Source organism: Melozone crissalis, unplaced genomic scaffold, assembly GCF_028551555.1.
Source record: "Melozone crissalis strain CALT ecotype California unplaced genomic scaffold, PUWL_Pcris_2 ptg000034l_1, whole genome shotgun sequence".
NCBI lineage: Eukaryota > Metazoa > Chordata > Aves > Passeriformes > Passerellidae > Melozone > Melozone crissalis.
The window spans coordinates 24,991,593-25,017,681 of NW_026535812.1; the positions used below are offsets into that span (position 1 = coordinate 24,991,593).

The 26,089-nt window shown below is 48.8% G+C and overlaps 1 protein-coding gene across 1 annotated transcript in view; it reads right to left on the reverse strand.

The window, feature by feature from the left end:
* Positions 1-6,564: 6,564 nt before the first annotated feature.
* LEKR1 (leucine, glutamate and lysine rich 1) overlaps positions 6,565-26,089 on the reverse strand; it is a 31,504-nt gene continuing 11,979 nt past the window's right edge. The window contains exons 3-12 of the mRNA XM_054282307.1: positions 24,587-24,706; positions 24,011-24,186; positions 23,168-23,353; positions 16,768-16,849; positions 14,614-14,691; positions 14,177-14,380; positions 13,083-13,164; positions 9,925-10,077; positions 8,665-8,964; positions 6,565-6,885 (exon numbers count right to left, since the gene is read on the reverse strand). Coding sequence (XP_054138282.1) covers positions 6,565-6,885; positions 8,665-8,964; positions 9,925-10,077; positions 13,083-13,164; positions 14,177-14,380; positions 14,614-14,691; positions 16,768-16,849; positions 23,168-23,353; positions 24,011-24,186; positions 24,587-24,706 — 1,702 coding nt within the window. The remainder of the gene's footprint in view (positions 6,886-8,664; positions 8,965-9,924; positions 10,078-13,082; positions 13,165-14,176; positions 14,381-14,613; positions 14,692-16,767; positions 16,850-23,167; positions 23,354-24,010; positions 24,187-24,586; positions 24,707-26,089) is intronic.

Consider the following 26,089-nt stretch of genomic DNA (forward strand, 5'->3'; position numbering starts at 1 on the left):
TCACTCCCGGGATCCCCCTCACTCCCGGGATCCCCCCTCACTCCCGGGATCCCCCTCACTCCCGGGATCCCCCCTCACTCCCGGGATCCCCCTCACTCCCGGGATCCCCCCTCATTCCTGGGATCCCCCTCACTCCCGGTGTCCCCCCTCATTCCCGGGATCCCCCCTCATTCCCGGGATCCCCCTCATTCCCGGTGTCCCCCTTCATTCCCGGGATCCCCCTCACTCCCGGGATCCCCCCTCATTCCTGGGATCCCCCTCACTCCCGGTGTCCCCCCTCATTCCCGGGATCCCCCCTCATTCCCGGGATCCCCCTCATTCCCGGTGTCCCCCCTCACTCCCGGGATCCCCCCTCATTCCCGGGATCCCCCTCACTCCCGGTGTCCCCCCTCATTCCCGGGATCCCCCTCACTCCCGGTGTCCCCCTTCACTCCCGGGATCCCCCTCACTCCCGGGATCCCCCTCACTCCCGGGATCCCCCCTCATTCCCGGGATCCCCCTCACTCCCGGGATCCCCCCTCATTCCCGGGATCCCCCTCACTCCCGGTGTCCCCCTTCATTCCCGGGATCCCCCTCACTCCCGGGATCCCCCTCACTCCCGGGATCCCCCCTCATTCCCGGGATCCCCCTCACTCCCGGTGTTCCCCCCTCACTCCCGGGTGCCGTTCTGGGATCCCTCTGTAGGTGGAAGTGTTGCCGAGCCCAGCGGAGCCTCCCGGCTCTGCCGGGGCTGCGCACATCGAGGGCCACCGAGGTGAGCAGGGGACAAATGCCCTGCCCTGGGCCATGGGGACAGAGCTGCCCCATCCCCGGGGCACGGCCTCGGCTGGACACCCCAATTCCAGCTGCTGGGAGCCGGGGATGGATCAAGGCCTCCAGGGGTGGCACCGGGCACCAGCTGTGGGAGATCCCCTGGAAGTGAGCAGGGACAGGGACAGCTCCGGGGACAGCCCCGAGTGACCCCAAAGGGGAGTGAAGGGGGGTCCCTCACCATGGCCTGGGCTCGTCCAGCGGTCCCAGAGGAGCCGGGGCTGCCCCATCGCTGGAATGTTCCAGGCCAGGGTGATCCCTGTGAGGCCCGGCAGGGGCTGGGCAGGCCCAGGGCCTGTGCGCAGGAGCCAAGGGGGGAAATCCACAGCAAAATTGCCTTAAAGCAAGTGAATGTCCTGAAAGGCCCTCACAGATTTAATTACCCCTGTTCAGGGATTGCTGTAGCTTCCCAAAATTCTGTGACTTGGGAGCCCAGGTTTGTATGGAGCAATCAGGAGCTGACACTCAAATGCCTGAGGTCCCGTTTTAAAGTGATTTAGAGGGTGAGAAGCTGAAGTTTTATGCAGAGCCTGAATGCTTTTCTATGCCTCAATACCTGTTTCAAGGGTGAGAAGCTGAGTTTTTATTCAAAGCCCGAAGACTTTTCTATGCCTCAATAGCTCTAAAAAAGGAAACACTTTCAGCATCTTTCTGCCAGGTGGAGATGGTTCAAAGTTTTCCCCCATGCTGAGGAGAGATCTGGTCTGAGGACACAGCGGGGTGACAGTGACTGAAACGGGACAGAGTGGGGGGGAGAGGCTGGAGCTGTCACCCTGTCCCTTCCAAGGGAATAAAACACCTCCAAGGGCACAGAGCACCCTCCTTCCTCCCCCTCAGCATCCCCGGGAGCTTCTTCGGGCTGGGAGCCCTGGGCCAGCCCAGCCCCAAACCAACCCTCAGAATTCCGTATTTTTATGTATTTTTAATTTGTATTTTCCGTATTTTTCTCCATCAGGATGCTCAGATGCCGTGGCCAAGCAGGGTGAGAGCACAGTAGTGCTTTGCCATCAAGGAAACCGCAAGAACGAGCGGAGATGTTATCTCTGACATCTGGCTGCGATCAGGGAGCTCTGGCTGCCGTCCCTAATGGACGGGATGGCCCCGGGGCTGCTTTTTGTTCCAGGGCTCCTCGTGGCTTCCCCGGCAGCAGCGGAGCCGACACTGGGATGCCAGAGCTGGGGACACAAAGGCAGCACCGCCACCCTTCCCTGCCCTCTGCAGAGCAGCAAGGTGACCTCGGCGTGGCCGGGAGCAGCGACGTGTCCTCAGCCACCTTTAACCCCAGGTGAGACTGGCTCATCCAGCCCCACCCTGCACGGCAGGGACACCTCCCACTGTCCCAGGTGCTCCCAGCCCTGTCCAACCCGGCCTTGGGCACTGCCAGGGACCCAGGGGCAGCCACAGCTCTGTGGACACCCCAAGCACCGAGTGTCCTGCTCTCGGGGTTGTGGTGATCATGAGCTTTAAGGTCCCAGAATCATTTTCCCTGGGTCAGGCTAAGAGGGATCCCTGGAGACTTTTGCCTTCTGGGATTTGTGCATCTCCTGCTCTGTGCCAGGAGCCTGCCCAGGTGTTTTGCTCTCCCCTTATTGCAGGCACTGGCTTTGGATTAATTGCTAGTGATCTGAGCCCTGAGTTGTGCTGTGATCCCGGGGAAGGGATGTCCCACAGATCCAGGGGAGAGAATGTTCTACAGATCCTGGGGAGGGGCTGTCCCACAGATGCAGGGGAGGGGATCTGAGCTCTGTTTCCAGAGCCCTCCTGCACGGCCCTGCCCAGCTGTGGATCCCCCAGGTCTCTGTTGCTCCAGGGTCAGGTGCACACACAGATCCTCTCCCGTTGGAAGTCCTGGGGACAAGGGACTGTTTCCTTGTCAGATGGATCTTCAGCAGGTTTGGAACATCCTTACCCACATCCAGCCAGAGGAAAGGATTTCTGTGAGCACAGAAAATCCTGAAAAAATCCAGAAAATCCAGAACCAGCCTTTCACCCAGAGATCAGAAATCCAAGTTCTCCCTGTGTCCAGCTTGAGCAGGTGAATTTGTGCCTCATCCAGCTCCAGCTACTGCTTCCTTCCACCACCCTCCCAGGAGGTGCTGGGGTTATTTTTAGAAGGAACCCACAAAAACACCCCCTCAACCCAGACACAGCAAACAGGATGGGGTTGGCAGCCACTGACTGAGGCCGTGCTGCTCCTGGGTTACACCCCGGAGCCTGCCCTGCCCGGCCGCCTCCCAGCTCTTCCCAGGAGCCTTTTTTGGGTGCTTTTCCCCAAAGGCACACGTGGCTCTTTGTTCAGAGCTTGGTGGTGATTAAAATGACCGCTCAGTCCCGGAAAGTTAAAACAAGCCCTGCAGCCAGCACAGTGCACGGGAAACAGCTGGGGAGAGGATGCTGGATTTCCATAAAAGCCAATGATTCACGGAAATGTTCAGCGAGCGGGGCCAGCCTCGGGCTCCGGAGGAGCTTCTCCTAACACAGGATTCCCGAGCCAGCCCCACCCCGGCATCATTCCCGAATTCCCAGTGCCCGCCCCCGGCCCCGTCCGGGGAGCAGAGCAGAGGGAACTCCCAACATTCAGCCTGTGGGACGCTGCATCCCCGATTTCTGCTGCCAGAGAAATGCTGCTCAGCTGTGCTGCACTGGGAAAGGGATGTCAGGAGAGGGCAGTGCCTGTGTTACAGGGGCTGGAGGGACAGCACACAGGGAATGGCTCCCACTCCGGACACAGGGAATGGCATCCCATCCCAGAGGGCAGGGCTGGATGGGAGATTGGGAATTGTTCCCTGGCAGGGTGGGCAGCCCCTGGCACAGCTGGGGCTGCCCCTGGATCCCTGGCAGTGCCCAAGGCCAGGCTGGACAGGGCTGGAGCACTTGGGACAGTGAAAGGTGTCCCTGCCATGGCTGGGGTGGCATTTGATGGGATTTAAGGTCCTTCCAACTCAGCACAGTCTGTGACGATGATGATGGTGATGGTGAAGGACATCTGGGTAGGACAGAGTGTGACCCTCCAGCAGGAAGAAGAACCTGCTGCAGTCCGTGGCTCTCCAGGCTCCTTCCCCCTGTGCCTGCAGATTTCTTCCAGGACTCTTTCCCCGGAGCTCCAAGCAGGTACTGCCAGCTGGGCATTGCTCCCTGGAGTGGTGCCAGGCCAAAGCAAACCACTTTCCACATCCCATAAATCAGGAGATGGAAAATCCCCTTTGGGGCACTGGGTTCAGCTGCTCCTGCAGCAGGGCTGCTCCTGCCAGGACATTTTCCATGGATTTTTCCCACCCACTTGGAATGAGTCAAGCACAGGGGCTCCACCACTGCAGGGATCCTCCCTGGCTGCACAGCTCCAGGGGAGGGCATTTTCCTCTCTCTCACGCTGAGACTTTCCTTTCCAGCTGTCAGCTCTTTCCCCCCATCTGGACCCCCCCTGGGTTATTCCCCCTTTCCCTGACATTTCCCACTGTGTTCATTCCGTGCCTGAGCCCTGCTGGTCTCAGCCTCATCCCCCTGCAGGGAGCAGAGGGGAGGGTGGGCCTGGAAAAGTGACCCAACCCCCTCTGTGGAAGGGTCTCCATCCCCTGAGAGCTCTGGTGGCAGCCGTGCCCCTGCCTTGGCTCTCTGGGCAGGAGCAGAGTCCCCTGGCACTGAGCCCTGTCCCCACTCCAGAGCCTGGAGGGCCAAGGAGAGCAATCCATGGGAGCTGGCCATGACCTGGGGGCAGCTCCCAGGGCAGTGCCAGATGCTGCACACAAACGACATTCCTGGTGTGAAAATCCCCCAGCATTAATCCCAGGCAGTGCCCTTTTTATTATCCCAGCCCGGTGAATTCTGTGTGTGCTGTGAGGATGAAACCCCTGGACGAGTGTTTCACACCATCACAGCTGTTTGGGGTTTGTTCTTCCTTCAGCAGGGCTCTCTCAACCACCTGTAACCACCAACATCAAATTTTCATGATGGAAATAAGGGCCTGCTTTAAATAACTAAAAATGCAGCTCTGGGGGGTTGTCTGCGAAAGGAACTTTCCCCAGTTTCATTATCCTACTCTTGTTTTGGTATTGAAAATGCACAGTACAAAGAAAGACAGTCATGCTTTTATTCTGATTAATACATTTTAATGATCTGTGGCATCAGTTTCTATTTCCATGCACTTTTAACACTGCTTAGGAACTACAATGCTTTTTCCTGCGGTCCAATTTCTTCTTTTGTAGAAAAACTCAATCTGCAAGGCACAGTCGGGATCCCAGATCCTACACACACCTCAGAGCAAGGTCTAGTGATCATCCCAGCTTTGGTTTGTGATATCCCAGTGGGAATGAAGTGATATCCATGGCAAGCTGTGCGTGGCCCCTGCTGATCCCAATTTCTGCTGAAGGAGCAGCAGGACCAGACAGGGGCCGGACTCTCCATCAAATCATCTGTGGAGAACATTGCACTTTGGGCAACTTCAGGTGGGAAAAGGATGAGCCACACTGAGGCACTGACTGAGATTCCAGGGCTCCTCTTCTGCCGTCCCTTTGTCCCCTGGGAGCAGGGATGGATCCCCCGCCCACCCTCCTGGCAGGGTCACTCAGGAGGGGTTTGGTGACACCAGGGATGTGCCTGGGGCTCACACAGAGCACCAGCCCAGCCCATCAGAGCCCCATTCCCTGCCTGGCACAGGGGATTGATCCTTTCTGGAAAGGGTCAGGGCTGCAGGAGCTCCCTCCAGAGCAGGCACCACCCCGGCTCTGCCAGGGCAGTCTGAGCCTTTCCAGCCCCGTGCCGTGGGGTGTTTGCTCCAAGGGAAGGGCTGGAATGCTGCCCACGGGGACAGGTTTGTTCCTGGAGCTTTGTTTGGCTTTGCCTCGTGCCACGAGTCCTGCAGGGGAAGGTCCCTGACACCACCCCTACAAGAACTTCCTGCAGCAAGTTTGATTTCCTAAAATTTCAGGGCTGTAATGAGGTGTCCACGTCCTCCGTGGCACTTTGGCTCTGCCTGTCGTCCCACCATGGAAAACACTTGATAAACTTTCCTTGACATGGTGAGACTCATTAAATTGTTTGCAAAGCCAGCAAAATAGGGTCCCTGACATTTCCATATTTTGTTTATTGCTTAGCAGCAGGAGCTCTGGGTCCTGGGAGGAAGGGGGAGAAGGGAAATATTTGTTCTGGACTTGGTTTGGCTCCAGGACCTGGCCAGTCCCTCGTGCCAGAGCCGTGATCCTATTCCTGCTCCCGTTATTTTATTTTATCCATTTTTATTTTACGTGCTGTTCCTCCCTGGCCGTGCTCCCCCTTTACTGCAGCTGCTGCCCCAGGACACAAACAGGAGATAAGAGCCCAGGTGTGAGATGATGGAATCATGGAATCACAGACTGGTTTGGGTTGGAAGGGACCTCAAAGCTCCTCCAGTTCCTGTCCCAGGCTGCTCCCAGCCCCATCCCTCCTGGATCCTCTGATGCTGGGCCATTATTCCCTGCCCAGGGCCAGGACAATGGAATGGGATGAACTTTAAGGTCCTTTCCAGCCCAAACCTTCTGGGATCCAGGGATTTTCTGATTTCAATCCCACTCATTAAAGACGTGCTGCTCTTTGTGCTCCTCTTGGAGAGACTCTTTTCACTTTTCCCATCTTGAAATGCGCCCAGCGCTTAATTACACCATGAATAAATTATCGGACAGATAAAAGTTACTGCACCAAAAATAAACAAACATCTAACTGGATTTTAAATTGTGGGATGAGTGTTCCTTTGGATGCTGGAGCGGTTTCCGGGCGGAGCTGTCAGAGCTGGCTCGGCCGGTGCCTCATCCCGGCGGGGCCCCGGCCCCGGGGCTCGCTCGGCGGGGCCGCCCTCGCCTTGGGAGGCTCCAGGGACGCGGCGCCGCCGCCGTGCCGGCCGGAGCCGGGGCCGCGGGCAGCCCGGGCCGTGCCCAGCGTCCCCGCGAGGCGCAGATCGCCGGCGGGCAGCGAGCGCGGCGAGCCCGGCAGGGCCCCGCTGAGGCGCCGCAGCTCCAGCACCTGCTCCCGGGCCCGGCCCAGCGCCGCCGTCAGCTCGAAGCGCTCCTCGCACTCCCGGCGCACCGTGTCCTGCAGCACCGAGTTCTGCAACGAGAAACACCGCAATGGGCCGGACATCACACCCGGACTGTCCTGGGACACCGCGCCTGCAGCACCGAGTTCTGCAACGAGAAACACGGCAATGGGCCGGACATCACACCCGAACTGTCCTGGGACACCGCGCCTGCAGCACCGAGTTCTGCAACGAGAAACACGGCAATGGGCCGGACATCACACCCGAACTGTCCTGGGACACCGCGCCTGCAGCACCGAGTTCTGCAACGAGAAATATCGGGAATGGGCCACACATCACACCCGGACTGTCCTGGGACACCGCGCCTGCAGCACCGAGTTCTGCAACGAGAAATATCGGGAATGGGCCACACATCACACCCGGACTGTCCTGGGACACCGCGCCTGCAGCACCGAGTTCTGCAACGAGAAATATCGGGAATGGGCCGGACATCACACCCGGACTGTCCTGGGACACCGCGCCTGCAGCACCGAGTTCTGCAACGAGAAACACGGCAATGGGCCGGACACCACACCGGAGCACTGCCCCTGCAGCAGGGAATTCTGCACAGAAACACCGGGAATGGGCCAGACATCACACCCGGACTCTCCTGGGACAGGGATCCACCCTGCACTGTCCTGCTGTTCCCAGGGAAGTGCTCAGAAGGTGTTCCTGCTCTCCTGCCCAGCTGGGAGAACTGGGAATGCTGCTCTGGGGAAGGGAAGGCAGTAATGGACAGAGGTGCAGTGACACCAAGGGGTTAATGCTGCTTTTCCCTGTAACCCTCTGCAGTGGGAGAGCACAGCCTGCATGGAGCCAGGTGTGGAATCAGGTGTGGAACCAGGAATGGCACCAGGTGTGGAATCAGATATGGAACTAGGAATGGAACCAAGTGTGGAACCGGGTATGGAATCAGATATGGAACCAGATGTAAAATCAGATACGGAACCAGGAATGGAACCAAATGTGAAACTAGGTGTGGAACCAGGTATGGAATCAGATATGGAACCAGGTGTGGAACCATGGAATCACTCATGGTGATTCCCTGCAGTCCCCCTGCTGTCCCAGCACTGCCAAGGCCCCTCTCTGCCATGTCCCCAATCTTGGGCACAGATCGGTCACAACCTCACTGGAATTCCCCTCACACCTTTCCCAACCTTTCCAAGGAAGAAATCAGTACCAACCCCAGCACAAATTCACTTGGAAGAGTTTTATTTTTGCTGTTGACCAATTCTTTTTCCTGCCACTGAATTGCTTTGGACATTCCTGCCCAATCTTATCTGCAGTCCCTGACTCCACGTTTCCCATGGAGCAGCTCTCTCCTCCCTTCCCATCATATTCCAAGCATTCAGCAAATGTTTGTGGTCAGAATATCCATCAGTTGGATTTCTCTTTGCATTTAATTCATTTTTATGCATTCCTGAGTTAGGGAACGTGGCTGCACTGGTGGGAGCTGGGGCACCAGTTCAAGGAATGAGAAATATCCATGTCTTCTACTCTAAAAACTGGGAATTCTTCATTGTTTACTCATGTTTGGCCAGTGGGACGTGAGGCTACAGACTAAGAAAGGTCTTTCAGGATCTGAAAAATAATTTTTAGTAATATATTTTTCTATGAAGCACTAATTTAAGCATTTGCTGAATTGAAAGTTCACACCTTTTGTGATGTACCATATTTAGGAAATGATGATGGATTTTTCTGAGAAATCTTTGCATTTCAATGGATTTTCTGGTCACAGACCTCTGAATGGTTTTAGAAATCACATGTCTCCAAGTAAAAATAACCAGGCATTTCCTGGGTCCCGTTCCTACCTCCTCTTGAACTTGACCCAAGCTGTGAATCAGCTGTGTCTTCTCCTGGGTTAATTTTTCCAGTTCATCTGACTTGTGCTTAATTTCTTTCCTCAGTTTGTCCAGGAATGATTCATTGTTGCTCTTTTCCATGGTCAGCTGGAACTCAAGCTCACTGATGAGCCTTTTAAGGCTCTGGATTTCTTTTTCCTTGTCTCCATCCTTCTCTGCCACTTTCATTTGGGCATCTTGGAGCTTCTTCTCCAGAATTTCCATCTCCATCCTCAAGCTCTTGGTGGCACTGGATATTAAACCTGGGATCTGGGTGAGATCAGACAGGAATTAATCTCCACTCAGAACCTCTAAATATGGAGAAGTAATAGCAGACAAATGGTGACTTGAGGAAAAAACCAACAAATTCAAACTTGCAGGTCCTCAGAGAGGAAAAAAAAAAGCTCTGAATTTACATAATTCCCTCAGAGGACACCAGAGAGCTGTAAATTAATCACCACTCACTGAGAACACAGAGATTAATTAGTGTGTGCAAGATCAAATAGAGTCATTGAGGTAAAAAAAGGGGAAATTTAACTTCAAGTTAAATTTATTGCAAGTCGGTGTTTCCTCAGGGTTTAAAAACCATGGTTAAATATTTGCCAGGTGAACAAAGCCAAACTCATTTTCAGCTCTAAATCACCATGTCCCAGATTTTAAATAATAATAAAACCTCATCACACTCCTTTCATTTTTCCAGATTTCTCAGGTTTTCTCAGGAACTGTATCAAGCCTTTTGGAAACTCAGGTTCCAGGTACAATTTCTCAATTTCTACATCAAACTTGAGGGGGATCTGGAGCTCCCAGCCCCCTGTGGTGCCAGCACCAGTCCAGCCCAGCAGGTTTTACTGGCCCTGGAGCTGCAGGTTCCCTTGGGAAGGGGAAAATATGGGAGGGATTGTGGCACCTCATCATAGCCTGAAACAGCCCCAAGCTTTTTAAAAGGGATGATGTCAGATTAAATATAATCAGCAACTGTGGGGATGTAGATGGAGTTTTGGTGCTGAAAATACGAGATGAGAAAGAACTTCCACACCAATTAACTTGAACTGGAATAGTTCTTTTCAGCTTGTTCCATTAAAAATAAATTAAATATACTAAGACTGTGAAAAAGTACTGTATCATCCAGAGAGAGGATGACACACAGAGAACGTTTTATTCCTTCACATTCCCATTTTTTACAGTTTTCTGTGATCTTCTGCCACAAGTTTTCTCTGGAGCATTGCTCACCTTCTGCTGGAGCTCCTCGTGTTCTCTCTGGTACTTTGTGATCAGCTCCTGCTGTTTTTGCCTCTCCAGCTCCAGCTCCACTCTGGCCTCTTCCCTGACTTTCAGAATTGCTTCTTTGTGCCGAGCCTCCCCCTTGGCCAGGTCCATCTCCAGCTGGGGGACAAGAGGGGTCAGTGCCACTGTCACACTGGCATGGGATAATGAGATAATGGGATAATGGGATGGGATTGATATTGTTATTGGGATGGACCTTAAATCCCCCCCAGTGCCACCCCAGCCACGGCAGGGACACCTCCCAGTGCCCCAGGTGCTCCAATCCCCAATGTCCAGCCTGGCCTTGGGCACTGCCAGGGATGCAGGGCAGCCCCAGCTGCTCTGGGAATCCCATCCCAGCCAGGAATTCCCAATTCCCAATGTCCCACCCATCCCTGCCCTCTGGCACTGGGAGCCATTCCCTGTGTCCTGTCCCTCCATCCCTGTCCCCAGTCCCTCCCCAGCTCTCCTGGAGCCCCTGCAGGCCCTGCCAGGCCACAAGGAGCTCATCCCAGACCCTTCTCCACTTGGAATATTGGGTGAAATTTCTCCACTTGGAATACTGGGTGAAATTTCCCAGTCCTAGCAGCATCTCCAATAATTCACATTATAAATTCAGCCGTCATTTCCCCAGAAATGATGGATCCCAGACCCTTCTCCAGTTAAAATATTGGGTGAAATTTCTCCAGAAAATTCTGGATTCTGGAGGAAACCCTGAAGGCTGCATTTAGGAGAACACTTTTCCTTTCCCAGGCTGTTCCTATTCACTTTGTGCAGCTGATTCTGATGGATTTCATTGCAGCAGGCTGAGAGCACAACAGGCATATTAAATGCACAACACAAACCTCATTATTTCAATTATTGAAAGCACAAAAGCCCACAATGAGCTTAATTACAATTATCTAATTCCACACATTATTATGAGCAGAAGTGTAATAAATCTCCCCAATGTCTTTAGGGGGAAAATAGAAACTGGAAATATTTTCATTATTTTTTAAAGCAAAATATTCCCAATTCAGGGTGTGGAAGAAGTGCAAATCCCCCACTGTTACAGCTTAAAAATTGCTGTATTTGTAGGATGCTCAAAGTAGACTCTTATAATAATAACAACAATATCAATAACAATATCAATAATGACAATAATTATAATAAAATATTAACAAGAATTATTTTATAATATATAAAATTAAATTGTGTTAATATATTAATTATAATTATATTATTATATAATGAATTTTGTTACAAATATAATTATTCTGTAATTAAGATTAGATATTCTATAATTATGTAATATTAGTAATTAATATTATACTAATATTAGTTGTTTAATATAATAATTATTGTATAATGATGTACTATTATTTTCATTATTACATAATAATATATATTGTTGCTTATAATTATATTATATTATATTATATTATATTATATTATATTTTTATATTTCTATGTTCTTAGATGGGAATTGGGATTCTGAACATAACCTCCCAGATTTATTAACTCCACCTATTATTACAGACCCCGATCACTTGTTGGAGGCTCCTTGACTCCATAGACTAAACAATTAAAGGCAATCTAAAAACCTGAGCTCATTCACACCAAACATTTCCCATTTAATATTTGAAATTAATAAAGCTGAGATCCAGAACAGAAATAAAGGGGAGGTTGATGTTCCAAGAGAGCAAACTGGCCACTAATTGATTTACAGCCACTTACACGCCCCTCGTTAATTAATATTTAAAAAGCCCAGAAGATGAAAGTGTGCAGCCATCTGTCCAGGAGGGATTTCTGCATGGAAAGGTGGCTCAGGGAAGGGCAGGAGCACACCTGGAGGTGCCCAGGGAATGACTGGATGTGGCACTGGGGGCTCTGGGGACAGGGTGGTGTTTGGGCACTCAGAGGAACTCAGCAATCCTGGGATTCCTTAAATATGGAGTGTTCCAGTGGAGTTATTTCTTAAATTGCTTCCTGAAAGAGACTTTTTCTTGTTCCACTGAAATCATTTCAGGTTTATATGTATTTTAAACAGAAAACTTGACTTTCTGGTGCTCTGCAGTGGCACCAACCAAAGGCAATGTTGTCACTTTGTCACTTTGCTGATTTTTTTGGCTGCTGAGCCGAGTTTTGGGGCCCTGCTGTGGCTGCATTTTACTGGCTGTGACACCAAAGCTGAAATTGCTCCCTCTCCCTCCCACCAATCTTTATTTTGTTCCCATGCCAGGTTGAAAACCTCTGATTATGGAGCCAGCCTGATCCCCTTCCCAAATTATACCCTGTGACAGGGAAGGGAAGGGGTTTCCAAAGAAGTGAAACTGATCCTAATTGCTACCAGTCCCCAAGTTTTCCTGGGACTAAATAAAGCTTTCAGACACTGAAACAAAAAATACAGTAATTTCAGTCACCAATTATGTGAGGCTTAAATCAGACAAGTCACAATTATTGTTTAACTCTGCTTTTAAATTTTCCTTCACTGATATATGCACTTATTTTAGTTTCTTCTTATTTTTAATAGATATATTTATTCTTTTTAATACATATTTTTATTTATTATTCTTTTTAATAGATGAATATATTTTTATTTCTTATTCAGTTCAGGGTTTTTTGGTGCCCATGGAGAAAGCTGCAGATGAAAACACGAGTGACATGGTGACAGCTGTTCATGGGAAGCAGCTCCCCAAATCCCTCTGGAAGAGGCTGCCAGGAGAACTCCTTGCACAAAGGATATTATGGGCAAGCTGTGGCTGCCCCTGGATCCTGGCAGTGCCCAGGCCAGGCTGGTTTGGGGCACCTGGGACAGTGGAGCTGTCCCTGCCATGGCAGGGGTGGCACTGGAGGGGCTTTAAGGCATTCCATGAACTTGAGCCAACACTAAATGTGCTTTTGGAAACAGGGGGCTCCCCAAACAAACCCTTCCCTGGGAATTCAGGGCGTTGAGGCCCCAGAGGCCAAAGGCAAACACGATTTGCGTGTTCCTGACAGATTTTTTGGCTGAGTCACTTCCAAACCAGGCTGTGTGTGATTCCATGACCCCACCACACGTGGCACTGGGGGAGATCATTCCCTGCTTTCCTTTTCCTGTGCTCTTTGTGGAACTGAACCCCCCAGAGCAGAGCCCCCAGAGTCACCTTGTCCCTCCAGGAGTCCTCACTCTGCACCTTCTGCCTCAGTGTCTCCTGCAGCTGCTCCGTCCTGCTCTTCAGCAGCTCCCTAAAAACACAAACTCCACGTAAACCTGGGCTCTGCCCACACTGCTGGGACCCCCTGGCCTTGCAATGAAGTCCTGCTCGTCCCTGCCCCAGGAATCACCACCTGGAACCTCCACCACGCCCTCACTTGCCTCCTGAATTTAATGTTTTAAATTGGTGCTTGATCTTCCACTTCAAATGGCATTTTAATGGTTCTTTGATATTTTCAAGACAAATTTCAAAGAACACAGAGAGACTTAAAATATTCCTCCCAGAACTTGTATTTCATGAGCTTGGAATATTAGGCTCATTAATTTAAATTTGTAATGGGTTTGGAATGAGCAGCACTGAGTGCTTTCTGTCGTTCAAGGCACTGTTTGTTACGTGGGGCTTGTAGGGCAGGACTCCGGAGAGGTTAAATTCCTGCCATTGATGTTGTTAACAACTTGTCCACCCCAAAAATGCCTCAGAGTTCCCTCAGCCAGGCTCTTGGACAGGATCTGGTGCTCGGGGAGGTGTGAGAGCAGCTTCCCACCAGTTCAGCGTGTGCACAAAGCTGCCACTGTCCCTGGGATTGCCTTGGGATGTGCAGAATAAAGCACTGGCCTTCTGTTTTCCCTGGAGTGGGACGGAGCTGAGTGCCTTTGCTTTGGACTCAGCAACCTGAATCCATATTTATTCAATTACCTGCAGCAGAATCTCCATCTCCAGTTTCACTCTGACAGCCACAGGCTTGATTTCAGCATTTAGAAGTGCCAGGAGGCACCAAGTGCTCTGCATTTCAGGGGTTTGAATATTCCCTGCACCTTGAGCACAAAGAGCAGCCGCAAAAATGGGGGTTTGGGGCTCAGATTTAACTCCAGCTGAAGCCCTGCAGTGTAAGCAGAACTCTCCTCCTATTTTTAATTGCATATTTTCTTCTCTCCACTTCATCCAAGTTTTGTCTCTCCCATAATAATCAAAAGAAACAATCCAATGACCTCCAAAATCTGCAGAATTTCCAGGACACCTGAGCCCAGCTCAGCTCCCTTTACCTTTCCTGTTTCAGCATCAGCACCTCCTGCTCTGTTTGGCCCAGCAGAGCTTTCAGGGTTTCCAGCTCACTCTCTGATCTCCCAGTTCTTCTTTTCAGATCTTCTTCTCTCCTCTCTTTCTCAGCCACCTCCTCCTGCAAATGTTTGCAGACTTGTTGGCAAACGAGAAGGGATTCCTCCTTCTCCTTCAGCTCTTTTGTAAGTCTACAGATGAAATAAAGAAATAGCAGCATTGTAGTTACTATATTCTTATTTATAGACAGAAATAATAATGCCTGGAAAATAAAATATTGGTCAAAACTCCATGTGTTCTTTATGAAGTTAAATCTACTGACTTGACCAATTTTTTTTTAAATTTATTGAATAAAAACTGCATTAAAATAATAAAATGTTTGCTGTCATTGCTCAAAAATATGAAATATAATTTCAGCATTTACCTGGACTCAGCAATTCCATTCTCATATTTGATCTTTTTCAGTTCGTTTTGACAGACATCAAGTTCTGTTGACTTCACCCTAAAAAAACATTGGGAAAAAAGGATATTACCCAAAGAAATCAGCTTTACTCTTGCAGCAGCCTGGATATCACTTCTGGGTGTGTTTTCCTGCTTGCATTTTCCATTTCAGATAAAAGGCATGAACAGAAAGTTCTGTCAGCTCCAGCAATGGTTGTTAATAATTGGAAGTTACATTCCCAGTGCCACCTCAGCCTGACCTGGATCACAAATGTTGCAAACAAGAAGTGAGATCTTGCAACACTGATGACAATTTTGAGTAATAAATGAATAAAATGGAACAAATCCCAATTTTGTAGGTAAAAGGGCTGGAAACTTTGCAGGTTTCATGTCATTATGTCACCATTGCACCAATTAATAACCATGGTTAAGGTTCATATTTACTTTTAAACATATATAGAATATGCTGTTTTATTAAACTGTGCCCATATTACGCTGAAATGTTAATTTACACTTGGAAAGCCCTCAGTGTTTACTTAACTGTGTTCATGACATCTTTGTTTCCCACTCAATCCTTACATTATCACTGCACTACTTTGTTGCTAAGCATCCCAAATATTTGCAGCTGGGTCATGGTCAGACCCCTGAGTGAGGGAACTGAAACAGGAGGTGCAGAGCAGAACAGCACAAACCCCGTGCTCAGGTTCAGGGAATCGGGCACAGAGCAGCACAAACCCCGTGCTCAGGTTCAGGGAATCGGGCACAGAGCAGCACAAACCCCGTGCTCAGGTTTGGGGAATCAGGGGCACAGAACAGCACAAAGGCCGTGCTCAGGTTCAGGGAATCAGGGGCACAGAGCAGCACAAAGGCCGTGCTCAGGTTCGGGGAATCGGGCACAGAGCAGCACAAAGGCCGTGCTCAGGTTTGGGGAATCAGGGGCACAGAGCAGCACAAAGGCCGTGCTCAGGTTTGGGGAATCGGGCACAGAGCAGCACAAAGGCCGTGCTCAGGTTTGGGGAATCAGGGGCACAGAGCAGCACAAAGGCCGTGCTCAGGTTCGGGGAATCGGGCACAGAACAGCACAAAGGCCGTGCTCAGGTTCAGGGAATCGGGCACAGAGCAGCACAAAGGCCGTGCTCAGGTTCAGGGAATCGGGCACAGAGCAGCACAAAGGCCGTGCTCAGGTTTGGGGAATCGGGCACAGAGCAGCACAGACCCCGTGCTCAGGTTCAGGGAATTGGGCACAGAGCAGCACAAACCCCGTGCTCAGGTTTGGGGAATCGGGCACAGAACAGCACAAAGGCCGTGCTCAGGTTTGGGGAATCAGGGGCACAGAGGGCAGCTGGGTGCCCACGGGCCTGGCAGTGCCAGCTCTGACTCCTGAGCCCCACAAACACAACGTGGGCCTTTTCAGCAGCCCCTGGATCCCTCTGGATCCTCCTGGAGGTGATGTCCCCCAGCTGCTCCAGTGCCCACGGAGGTTTCCAGCACTCAGTGTGGAATTTGCAATGTTTTGTGCTGTTGGGGTGTCAGGCTCCTGCTGTGGGAGTGCTCTGGGTGCTGGGGAGTGCTCTGGAAATGGGAGAAAATCCTGCAATGGTCTGGGTAGGAAGGGACCCCAAAGCCCATCTTGTTCCACCCACACTTTCCACAGACCAGGTGGTTCCAAGCCCATCCAGCCTGGCCTGGGCACTGCCAGGGATCCAGGGGCAGCCACAAATTCCCTGGAAACCTGTGCCAGGCCTGCCCACCCTCCCAGGGAACAATTCCTTCCTCAGATCCCACCCAACCCTGCCCTCTGGCAGTGCTCTATCACCATATTTTCCTTCCTTCCTACATAAACATGTGTATACACACATTTTTAGTCCTGAATTTATGTGGATTTCCCAAAAAGCCTCGTACACCTGTGTGTGAGGTGAGGCACTGCCTCAGGCTCCTTATCCCTCCTCTGCAGCTCCAGCAATCCCTGCTCCCACAGCTCAGGCAGGTGCTTAGAAATAATCATAGGAAGATAAAATAGTTCCTCTGCTGGTCAAAACCTTCTCAGAGCTTTCTGACAAGCAGCACTTGCTGGACGAAGAAAGTGGTTGATGTGTTTTGTGTGCAGTGGGAAGCAATCAAGGAATGGGAATCTTACAGCAGCAGTTTCTTGTAGTGCTCCATCTCTGCTGTCACCTTCTGCAGCTGCAGGCCAGCTGTCTCCACCTGATTTGTTAAATCTGAAAGCAAAAACACGAGGTCGTGTCACTGTTAATGTTAAATTAATCCACTTTAGTGGTTTGTTTCCAGGTGGGACCTGCAGCTCCTCACTCCCACCTCAGGCAGAGCAGGGCGCACGGGCAGAGTGACTTTACAGCAAAAACCTGGGGTTTGTTTGTGTGTTTGGGGCTTTTTATCCCACCAGAAAACACCAACTTCAACTACACTGAAACAGGAAATGCTTTAAATCAGATTGTTTGTACATAAAGCTGAGAGCAAACAGATGCAGGAAGGTGTCCCAAAACTCACCTGGAATTCACTTCATCTGAAACCCTGACAGTAATTAAATGGTGTTGTACTTGTCTTATCCTCAGAACACACATCCTGTTATCCTTCAGAACACATCACCTCAGCTCCAATCAGCCACTGCCTTTTTCCCAGTGCAATCCTGATTTTTTTAGTTAAATTATCTCATCTGATTTTGTGTGCCTCATATCACCTATTTCTATGCTTTTGAACCCTGAGAACAGCCATAACTTGCAGATGTGAAGCCTTTGAACTGAAGCAGCAGCACATGGCTCAATCAGATTTTCATCTCCATGAACATGTCACAGAATCATGGAATGCCTTGGCTTGGGAGGGACCTCAAAGCTGCTCCAGTCCCAGCCCCAGCTCCCTTCCACTGTCCCAGGCTGCTCCCAGCCCCATCCTGGAGCACCTCAGGGATGGGGCAGCCACAGCAACCCGGGCATCTCTAAATATCCTCATGAACAAGGGCTGCCTTTCCAGAAAGCCTAGGAATGATTTGAAATTAAAGTTTCTACCAAAAATACATGGGAAAAAAATCCACTGACAAATCATTGCAACAGGTCTGGAAGTGAAAGAAAAAACAGGATTATTCCTCAGAAAGCAGCAGCAAACAAAGTGAGGTGACCTTGTCTCTGAAGGGAACAGCTCCCAAGACAGTCCTTCAAAGCTCCCTGATGGATCTTCCCAGAAGCCAAATCTGCCATTCCTGTTCTTAAATTTATCATTTCACCCCAATTCCCTGAATTTCTGTAACTTTTCCCACGTGTCTCTGTCAGTCACTTCCAGCAATGATGATGGATGAGCCCAGTGTGGGATTTCCTGCCAGCCACACCTTATCCTGATAAATCCTACAAGGGGAAGAGTCCCTCTTTTCAGTGAAGGGAAAAGGAAAATTGTTCATAAGAATACCACAAAAAAAAAAAAACAAAAAACATCAGGGAGAGAATTATACAGGGTAAAACACACAGGACCTGTTGGCTCTATCAAACTGGGTGGACACCAGAAGGAGCAGAACCCTCTGCCCATCCTCACAGGAGAGGATTTTCCCCAACAACTCTTTCTGACCTTTTTTTAAAAATTGTTATTTTAAAAGATTTCTGCCAATGATTAATAACTGTGGTCTTTTTTCTTCTCCCTCGGTGTGGGAGTGTGGACACAATTCTGGAATAAAGGAAAAGGAGAGGGCTGGTGCTGGGCTTGTTCTGTATTTTGGGTGGTCTCTCTCAAAGCTGTTTCCTCTTTCACTCCATTTGTTCCCAGAAGTTTTCATGCTCACTGGGCATGGACAGGAGTTTTTCACGAGGGAAGAGATGGATTTAATTACACAAATAGTTTCTGCAATCTTCTCTAGAGAGAATTCCCACCAAAGCCAATGGGAGCTGGTGAGCAGAGAGTCCCACACCCATGGAGGCAGATTCCAGTGAGAACCATGGCAAAAATGAGGCAACTAATAAGGAGAATGGCAATACAAAGGGAAACTTGTGCTGCAAACCTGCTGAACAGAGGAAAATGTATTCAAACCCTTATGTAAAAATGGTCTCTGGTAATGAAAATAAAGCCAATTGCAAAACATGCAAAGCCAACAGAAAGAGCTCACACACTGTAATAGTGATACTGGGCTCAGTGTGCAACAACCACCACGTCTCAGAGACTCAGCAGGCCAGAGCCATCTCAGTTTCACTATTCCTGGTGAGTTTTACTCATTGCTGTGACTCAGAAGGGCTCTCAGCACAGTCACAGACCTTCCAGTAACCCCTGTGAGCCGTGTGTGACAAGGACAGGGGCTGGGGGACACAGCCTGAGCAGGCACGAGGACCTGCTGAACCACAGAAACAGAAACACAGCAAAATGGGGCTGTTTCCTCTTCCCTGGGCAGATTGCACCACTGCAGCCCCTGGCGAGTGTGAAACAGCCAGCAGAGCCTGCCCACAGCTGCCTTGCAGGAATTGAACCACCCAGTTTGCATCCGAGGGCACCGTGCCCCAGCTCCTGCCTGGAAACAGCAACAACTGGTAAAGCTTTCTGTGAAAAATCAAAATAATAACCAGCAGCACACTGGGTAAGCAGCCACTCTGGAAGCCATCAGCTCCACTGCTAATTCCTAACAGATTCCCAGCCAGGCTGGAGCAGAGGCACACGTGGTACAGCTGGGTAATTTTCTGCTTTTCCTGCAAAACCTACAAAATCCAGTCCAATACAATTGCTGACAATTTGGGGGTAATCTAAATAAATGCTCAACGTTTCATACATGTGTACAAAAAAGAAGATTATTTCCCTGAAGTTAAGACTTCATGGGGAGGTTCATAAGCACTGCTCAAACAGATCATGGAATCCAGGTTGGTTTGGGTAGGAGGGACATTAAATCCCATCCCACCCTCCTCTGGCCCCTCTCAGCACCAGGGCCCAGCCTGGCACCCACCGGGGGCTGAAGATGGAGCAGGAATTGGAGCAGAGAGCACACAGACCCCTGGCCAAGGCAGAACGGAACCCAGCCCCTCGTGCTGGATTTCCCTTGGATTCTGGGAAATAGGAACTTGTAGCAATTATTTAAAAATTACTCAATAGCTACCCCTTGTATGGGCCCTGAATTTGGCCAATCAGCTGTGCCAAAGGGGGCAAAAATATTTTTCTCAGAACACCAATTCCAGGCAAACTCAGAGGTACACTGAACACAGATAGCTGCCAGTACATTTATTTAAGGAGCATAGCAGGCAAGCTGTGAGAAATATGAAATACATGCATGAAAAATGGCAGTGGCAGAGCAGGAAAACGTTGCCTCACCACGTGTTCCTAAGGAGACCAGAGCAGTGAAGTAACACCCCAAGGCCCTGCACAGAACAGAACTAATTCTTTGTATTTGTAATAGCTCATGCCCTGTGTTCTCTAAGATAATTTTTTTTTTTTTGTCCACACAACAAAGTCCTTCTTTCAAATTGTGACTCACAAAAGCCTGGAAGGAGCCCAGGGATGGACTCCAGATTTGGATCCTTTCAGGAGAGCTCACCAGCGCCATCAGGAAGTGTCCAAAGCACCCAGAGCTGCCAGGGGAGGAGTGGCTGGGGTTGATCTGCCCCAGCAGGTGCTGCTGGCCAGGGCCAGGCTGGGCTCCAGGGCCCTCTGCCTCATCCTTCCACCCTCGTACACAAAACCAGCAGAGAAAACAGCAAAAGGGACCGGACTCTGAATAGTTCCGAGTGGCACAAACCAAGGGCAGCCTCAACAGAATAAACCAACAACTGCAACCACGCAAACATGACAAAATCCTTAAGCAGGGAAAAAATGTTATTTTGGCAGAGGCTGCTCCCCTCCCGCGCCCCCAGTGACAGGACAAGCATGCCTGCACTCACAAGGATTGGATTTGCTCATCCATGGCCAGAGTTCACACTCCAGCATCAAAGGCCTGGCTCTAAAGCCTGAATTTTCTGCCTCTATTCCTGCCTGTTTGAGGCCAAGCTAATTGGGATATGTCACAATTCCTACAGACCTGCTTCTCCTGCACATTAACGTTGGGTTGAAATACTGGAAAAATTAAACAGGAAAAAAATGGAGATTCTGACCTTAATTTTCCTTGGGGATCATTTTTTACCCTCAGTGTTTAGGCCAAGCAGACAAAACAAAATACAATAAAGACACATCCTTTAATACAGAATTGTGGTTTGGGTGGGAAGGGACATTAAATCCCATCCAGTGCCATGTCTTCAAAGTGGTTTTTAAAGTGCCATTAAAGACACTCCAGGAGATGAAAACACCTCCTTTCCACAAGGAGGGCTAACATCCCCTCTCCTTTCCATGAGAAGTGCTAACATTCCCCTCCTTTCCATGAAGAATGCTAACATTTCCCTCCTTTCCATGAGGAGAGCTAACATTTCCCTCTCCAGCTGCAGTTTTCCATCATCTCTCATCAGCCTCATCATGGCAGCAGACCACCAGGTTTAGATTTGGAGCAGGAGCAGCCAAAGACTGAAAATTTGGATTTTTTGAGCATCACCAGCAATTTCAACCCACCCAGAGCAAGGCCAGAGCTGTCACGAGCTAAAGAAAAGCCACAAGGACTTTGGGGAAGAAAAATGATTTTTTGATTTGTGATGAAGTAAAGGATCTAGCTGGTAATAAAATGAAAGCAGAAATCTTTCAGGAGCCAGCACTAAGAACACAGACACATTATCACCATTATTGATTTTTGATTTGGGGAGTCTGATTGATTAAACAATTACCCAGCAGACCTTACCCTGTGCTGAGCATTTGTCAGGACCTGTCACTCCCTTGACTCTGAAAAGTGCCTTGAAGCCAGCAATCCAACTGATCCCACAAATCCCCCTCAAAGGGAATCTCCAGAAAGCCTCACAAGCATGAGAGCAAAAAACAACAGCAGGAACAACTGCTTGGCCCCTGCTCTTGCAAATGCCTGCTGTGGTGTGAAATAATTGAGATTTTACAATTCTGTGAGAAATATGCAACAGAAAATCCTCAAAATATTGGTTGCAGAAAGGAAAATCCTTTAAAAACACGTAAATCACAAATCCTGGTAGTTTTTTTATTATTTCTGGAGTGTCAAATTATTTCAAAGAGGGACTTTGGAGTAGTTTGTGGGAGGAAAAAAAGCAAAATAAGGCAAAACCCCAAGCTCCCTCCAAAGCATGGACACTCAGGATGTGCCTGATTTCCACACCCCACTTTGGACAGGACAAATCCACTCCCTGGAACTGATTTCCAGTCAGATGTTTGTTCCCACTCATTTATTTTAACACAATGGCAAACAAACTCATTTCATATTTAATGATTGTTTTATGAAAAAACCCTGTTTGGTGTTTCAAAGAGAACATTTTTATCAGCAGTGCATTAACTGTGTTTATTACCCTGATCCAGCAACGTGTTCCCTGGAGCCAGACCCCTTGAAATCCTGCAGGATTTGTGTTTTACTGATCCATTCAGGAAGGGTGGAATCCAAATGCCTGAGCCAGCAGCTTTCCTGCCTTGAAACTCCTTCTGGATGCCCACATCAAACGTTTTACTGCTCCTTAATAACTCATTTATTAGCAAGTGACTGCTACGTTTTATTAATCAATCTTAAAATGCCTCCCATAAAACATCAGCCAGCTCAGATGGTATTTTTACTCATCATTAAGATTTTGCAGGGTCCTAATATTCTGTATGAATTCCATATATGGAATCAACTGTGGTTTTAGCTGTGTTTTCTCCATAAAATCTCAGTTGTTTTCTATTTCACTGCAAATTTTCAGCCTGGGACAGTGGAAGGTGTCCCTGCCCCTGGCAGGGGGAGGAATGGGATGAGCTTCAAGGTCCCTCCCAACCCAAACCATCCCAGGATTCTGTGATAATTAATTGTGATGGGCTGATGCAACATGCCAATTTAGGGAAGCAAATTCAGGTTTTCAGAAGATCCAAGAAGCCATGCAGGCCCCCTCAAAATACAGAACACATTGAACAACCTTTAAAAAAATGTAATAAAATAGAGACTGTGAAAACCTCTCTTTTGAGATAAGAACAGGCAATTGTACATGGAGCTAAAGGGGGCAAAGCTGAACATGGAAGTGTTTGTTTGCCATGCTCATGAACAAACCCTGAGCCCATTGTTTGCAGCAACCTCTGGAGCAAACAGAGGGGAAAGGGAACCTCAGCTTAGGGCAGTTTTCCTAGCACATAAACACAGCAATACAAGCATTTGATGTTATGATGTATTTCAGAGTGTGAGAGATCACCTGATGAAATTTTATGTCCACTGCTCCTTATTATTTCTACAGAGACAGAAGGTGTTGTTGCTGGAGCTTTTTAGCAGTATTGTTATAACAATAAATAATTCAATAATAAGATATCATTCTGTTATTACAATCTACTAATGAGTGACATGGCCATGCTAAGGGATGGTGACTCAGGGATGGGATCTCACACCTGCTGTCTCCAGGGGTGCTGAAGGAGCAGTGAAGTGACCATCAACACAACTCTGGTGCTTTTAAAACCATTTCCCCCCCCCTGGGAATTTGGCTAGAAAAGAAAAGAGCTTCCCTTACCCAGAGTTTCCTTCTGCAGCTCCCGGCAGCGGCTCTGGAGCTCGTTGCCCTGCTGGAGGGAAGTTTGGAGCTGCTGAGTTTTCAGCTCAACTGTGTCAGCCACCTCCGTGAGGTGCTTCACCTTCTCCTGCAGGCACTCGTTCTCCCGCTGGGATTTTGCCAGTCTTTGGTTCAGTTTGGGTATTTCTGAGGAGGCAAAACAAACCCATGCAGGCTGCTGCTATCTCATGTTAATTATGAATAGCATTTAAATGGCATTCACAGGCCAGCAAAAATAAGTGGGGCTGAATAGTTTTGATTGGAAAGCTGGGTTTGAGGATGGGTGTGATATTCCTGGTGTGGCACCAGTCTGAAGGGGGAAATGTTGGGTGAGGGATACAGAGCCTGTGTAAGAAAGGCTCCACTCCTCTTTCCACGCAGATCCTCTGTATATTGGGAGCACTACAACAAACACAACAAGGAATACTCCAGAAAAGAAGCCTTGAAATGTCTGGGTCCCTCTGAGGCTGAGGATGCCTGCGGGGACACAGCCTGCAGCAGGCAAGGAATGAGCCCAGTGAGAGAGGAACCCTGAGGACACAGGAACCTCCCTGTGCCACATGGACACGGCAGCTCTCTGGGGATTGAGACCAATTCTCTGAATTTTACCCTCAGAGCCTGATGTTCTACTTAAGCAGGACAATTAACAGCAGGACTGCATTCCACCACCTTCATTGTTTTCCCCTTTTTCTTCACTTGCCCTCCCAGCCAGCTGGAAGGGAAGGGGGGCAGCACTGCAGGACACTCCAGCAGCTCCCACAGGGATGCTGGATCCCTGGAGGATCCTTTTTTCTCTTGCTTTACCTGTCAGAGCTTCTTTGCTCATGGCTTTTATTTGCCGGAAAATTTCCTCCTTCATGGCAGCAAAGCTCTCCATGTTGGTGGAGATGACCTCTTTAATACTGTCCAATTCACTCCTAATGAAAGGGAACAGTGAGACAGCCTTGCTCAGCGTGGAGCAATGGTGCTCCAAGGTAGTTCTGCAAGAAAGAAAATATACCAGATGTATATTTATAAATCATTCTATAAGTAAAACTTGGGAATTAGACTAGGCTTGACAAATATCCTCCCATTATCTGTAATTTATACTGCAATTGAGTTACAATAATTCAGTGTATGAAATGTGCTCTGTGTTGAATATATGTATTATAAGTTTCCCCATCTAAATGTTTAGAGCTTTTCTACACAAATGAAGAAAACTGGGTTTGTTTCATCATTTCAAAATCCAGTATAGGAAACTGTACAATCATTTTTAATTGAGAAATCAGAGTAATCATGTTTAAATGACTATATGCCCAGGTTTATGGTGAGTCTTTATAAACAATATTTATGTAAGAAGTAGAGCATTTCCAACATCAGCATTTTTTTCTGGGTTCTCACCTGAGCACCTGTGACTGCTTGTAGGCAGCTTCCTTTTCCTCCTGGAAATACTGCAAATCAGCTTTCACAGTTTTCATCTCCTCCTGCTTGGTTTTCAGCTCCACCGTCAGGGTTTTTATCCTAGAGACGCAAATAAAATAATCAGAGTAGTTTGCAGCAACAATCAACCTCCAGTTTTGCTTTCAGCTTTCCCAGGCAGGAGCCAGCTCTGTGCTGGCCTCAGGCACAGCAAACACCTCCAGAGCCATCCCCGAGGTGTTCTTCACCTCTGACATTTACCTTGGGAACTTTTCCTTGCAGCACCAGTTTGTTTTTCAGGCACAGCTACCCCAGTGTAAATAAACACAGTTTAAACATTGCTCTTTCAACAATTCCGCACTTGCTCCCATAACTGTCAGGAAATGAATGGAGCTGCACAGGAATAAAAGAGCAGAATCCAGTTCCCTTCCTGTGGCACATGTGAGGAACAATCCCACACAGCACATCAGCCCCAGCTGTTTTCTGCAGATAACCATCCTAAAGCAGCTTCCAGCCCCAAAAATACCACTCCAGTGACAAGCAACTGTTAAAAACCAGCCCCTGTTTCAGCTTTCAACACCTACTGCTCACACAGAGAAAATGATCTATTTGCCTCCTGGTGACTCATTGCCACAAGTAAATAAGTAATGTTTGAATGGACAAGAATTTTACAAAACCAAAGGCTGGCAGAAGCACTACATCAGCCCTGGCTTCAATTTGAAACGGCAGAATAGAGTGAGAATGATATATGCTGAAAATATATAAAAATTAAACTGAACTATGACAGTGCATTAGTTACTGTTATCACACAGATCAGCACCAAAATGCACATTTAAAAAAATATCAGTTCTGGTTAAGGAACCTGGATCTGCAGAGCTCTGACAAAATCTGAACTGAACATCTGGGAGTTAAAAAGCAAGTTTTGGGGGCTCAATTGTGAACCCTGGGGAAAAAAAATAAAATTTAAGACATTCCTGGCATTACCTTTTTAGGAAATTTTACCCATTGCTACCTGCAAATTCCCAGGAGGTGGGGAGCAGGAGGAGAGAGATAAAATCTGTTGGATTGTGACTGGGAGCAGACCTGTTGTCACAACAAAATGTCCATCCCCTAAAACTCCAGGAATTCAAATCCACATTTGCAGCATAGGAAAAAATCAGTGATTTATCAATAACAAATCCAGACTCTGGGAGCCAGGGAGAGCCAGACGCTCATTCTCCATTCTCATTCTGGAATGGGGAGATTTGAAGATCTTTTGGATTAAAAAGAAACTGGTAAACAAGGAGAGGCACATTTTCTTCCTCTTTCCATTCCAGAGCTGCCGTTAAAGGGATGTTTCCTGCTCAGTCACACACTGAAGAGCCCCTGGAAAAGGCAAGACCGTTATAAACCCGTTATTTTGGGGTTTTTAGCACAAAGGGAGAGTGCAGCGGATGGTTAGAAGCTGGCATTGCAGAATGCTGGGCACTGGCTGAGCTCAGTGAG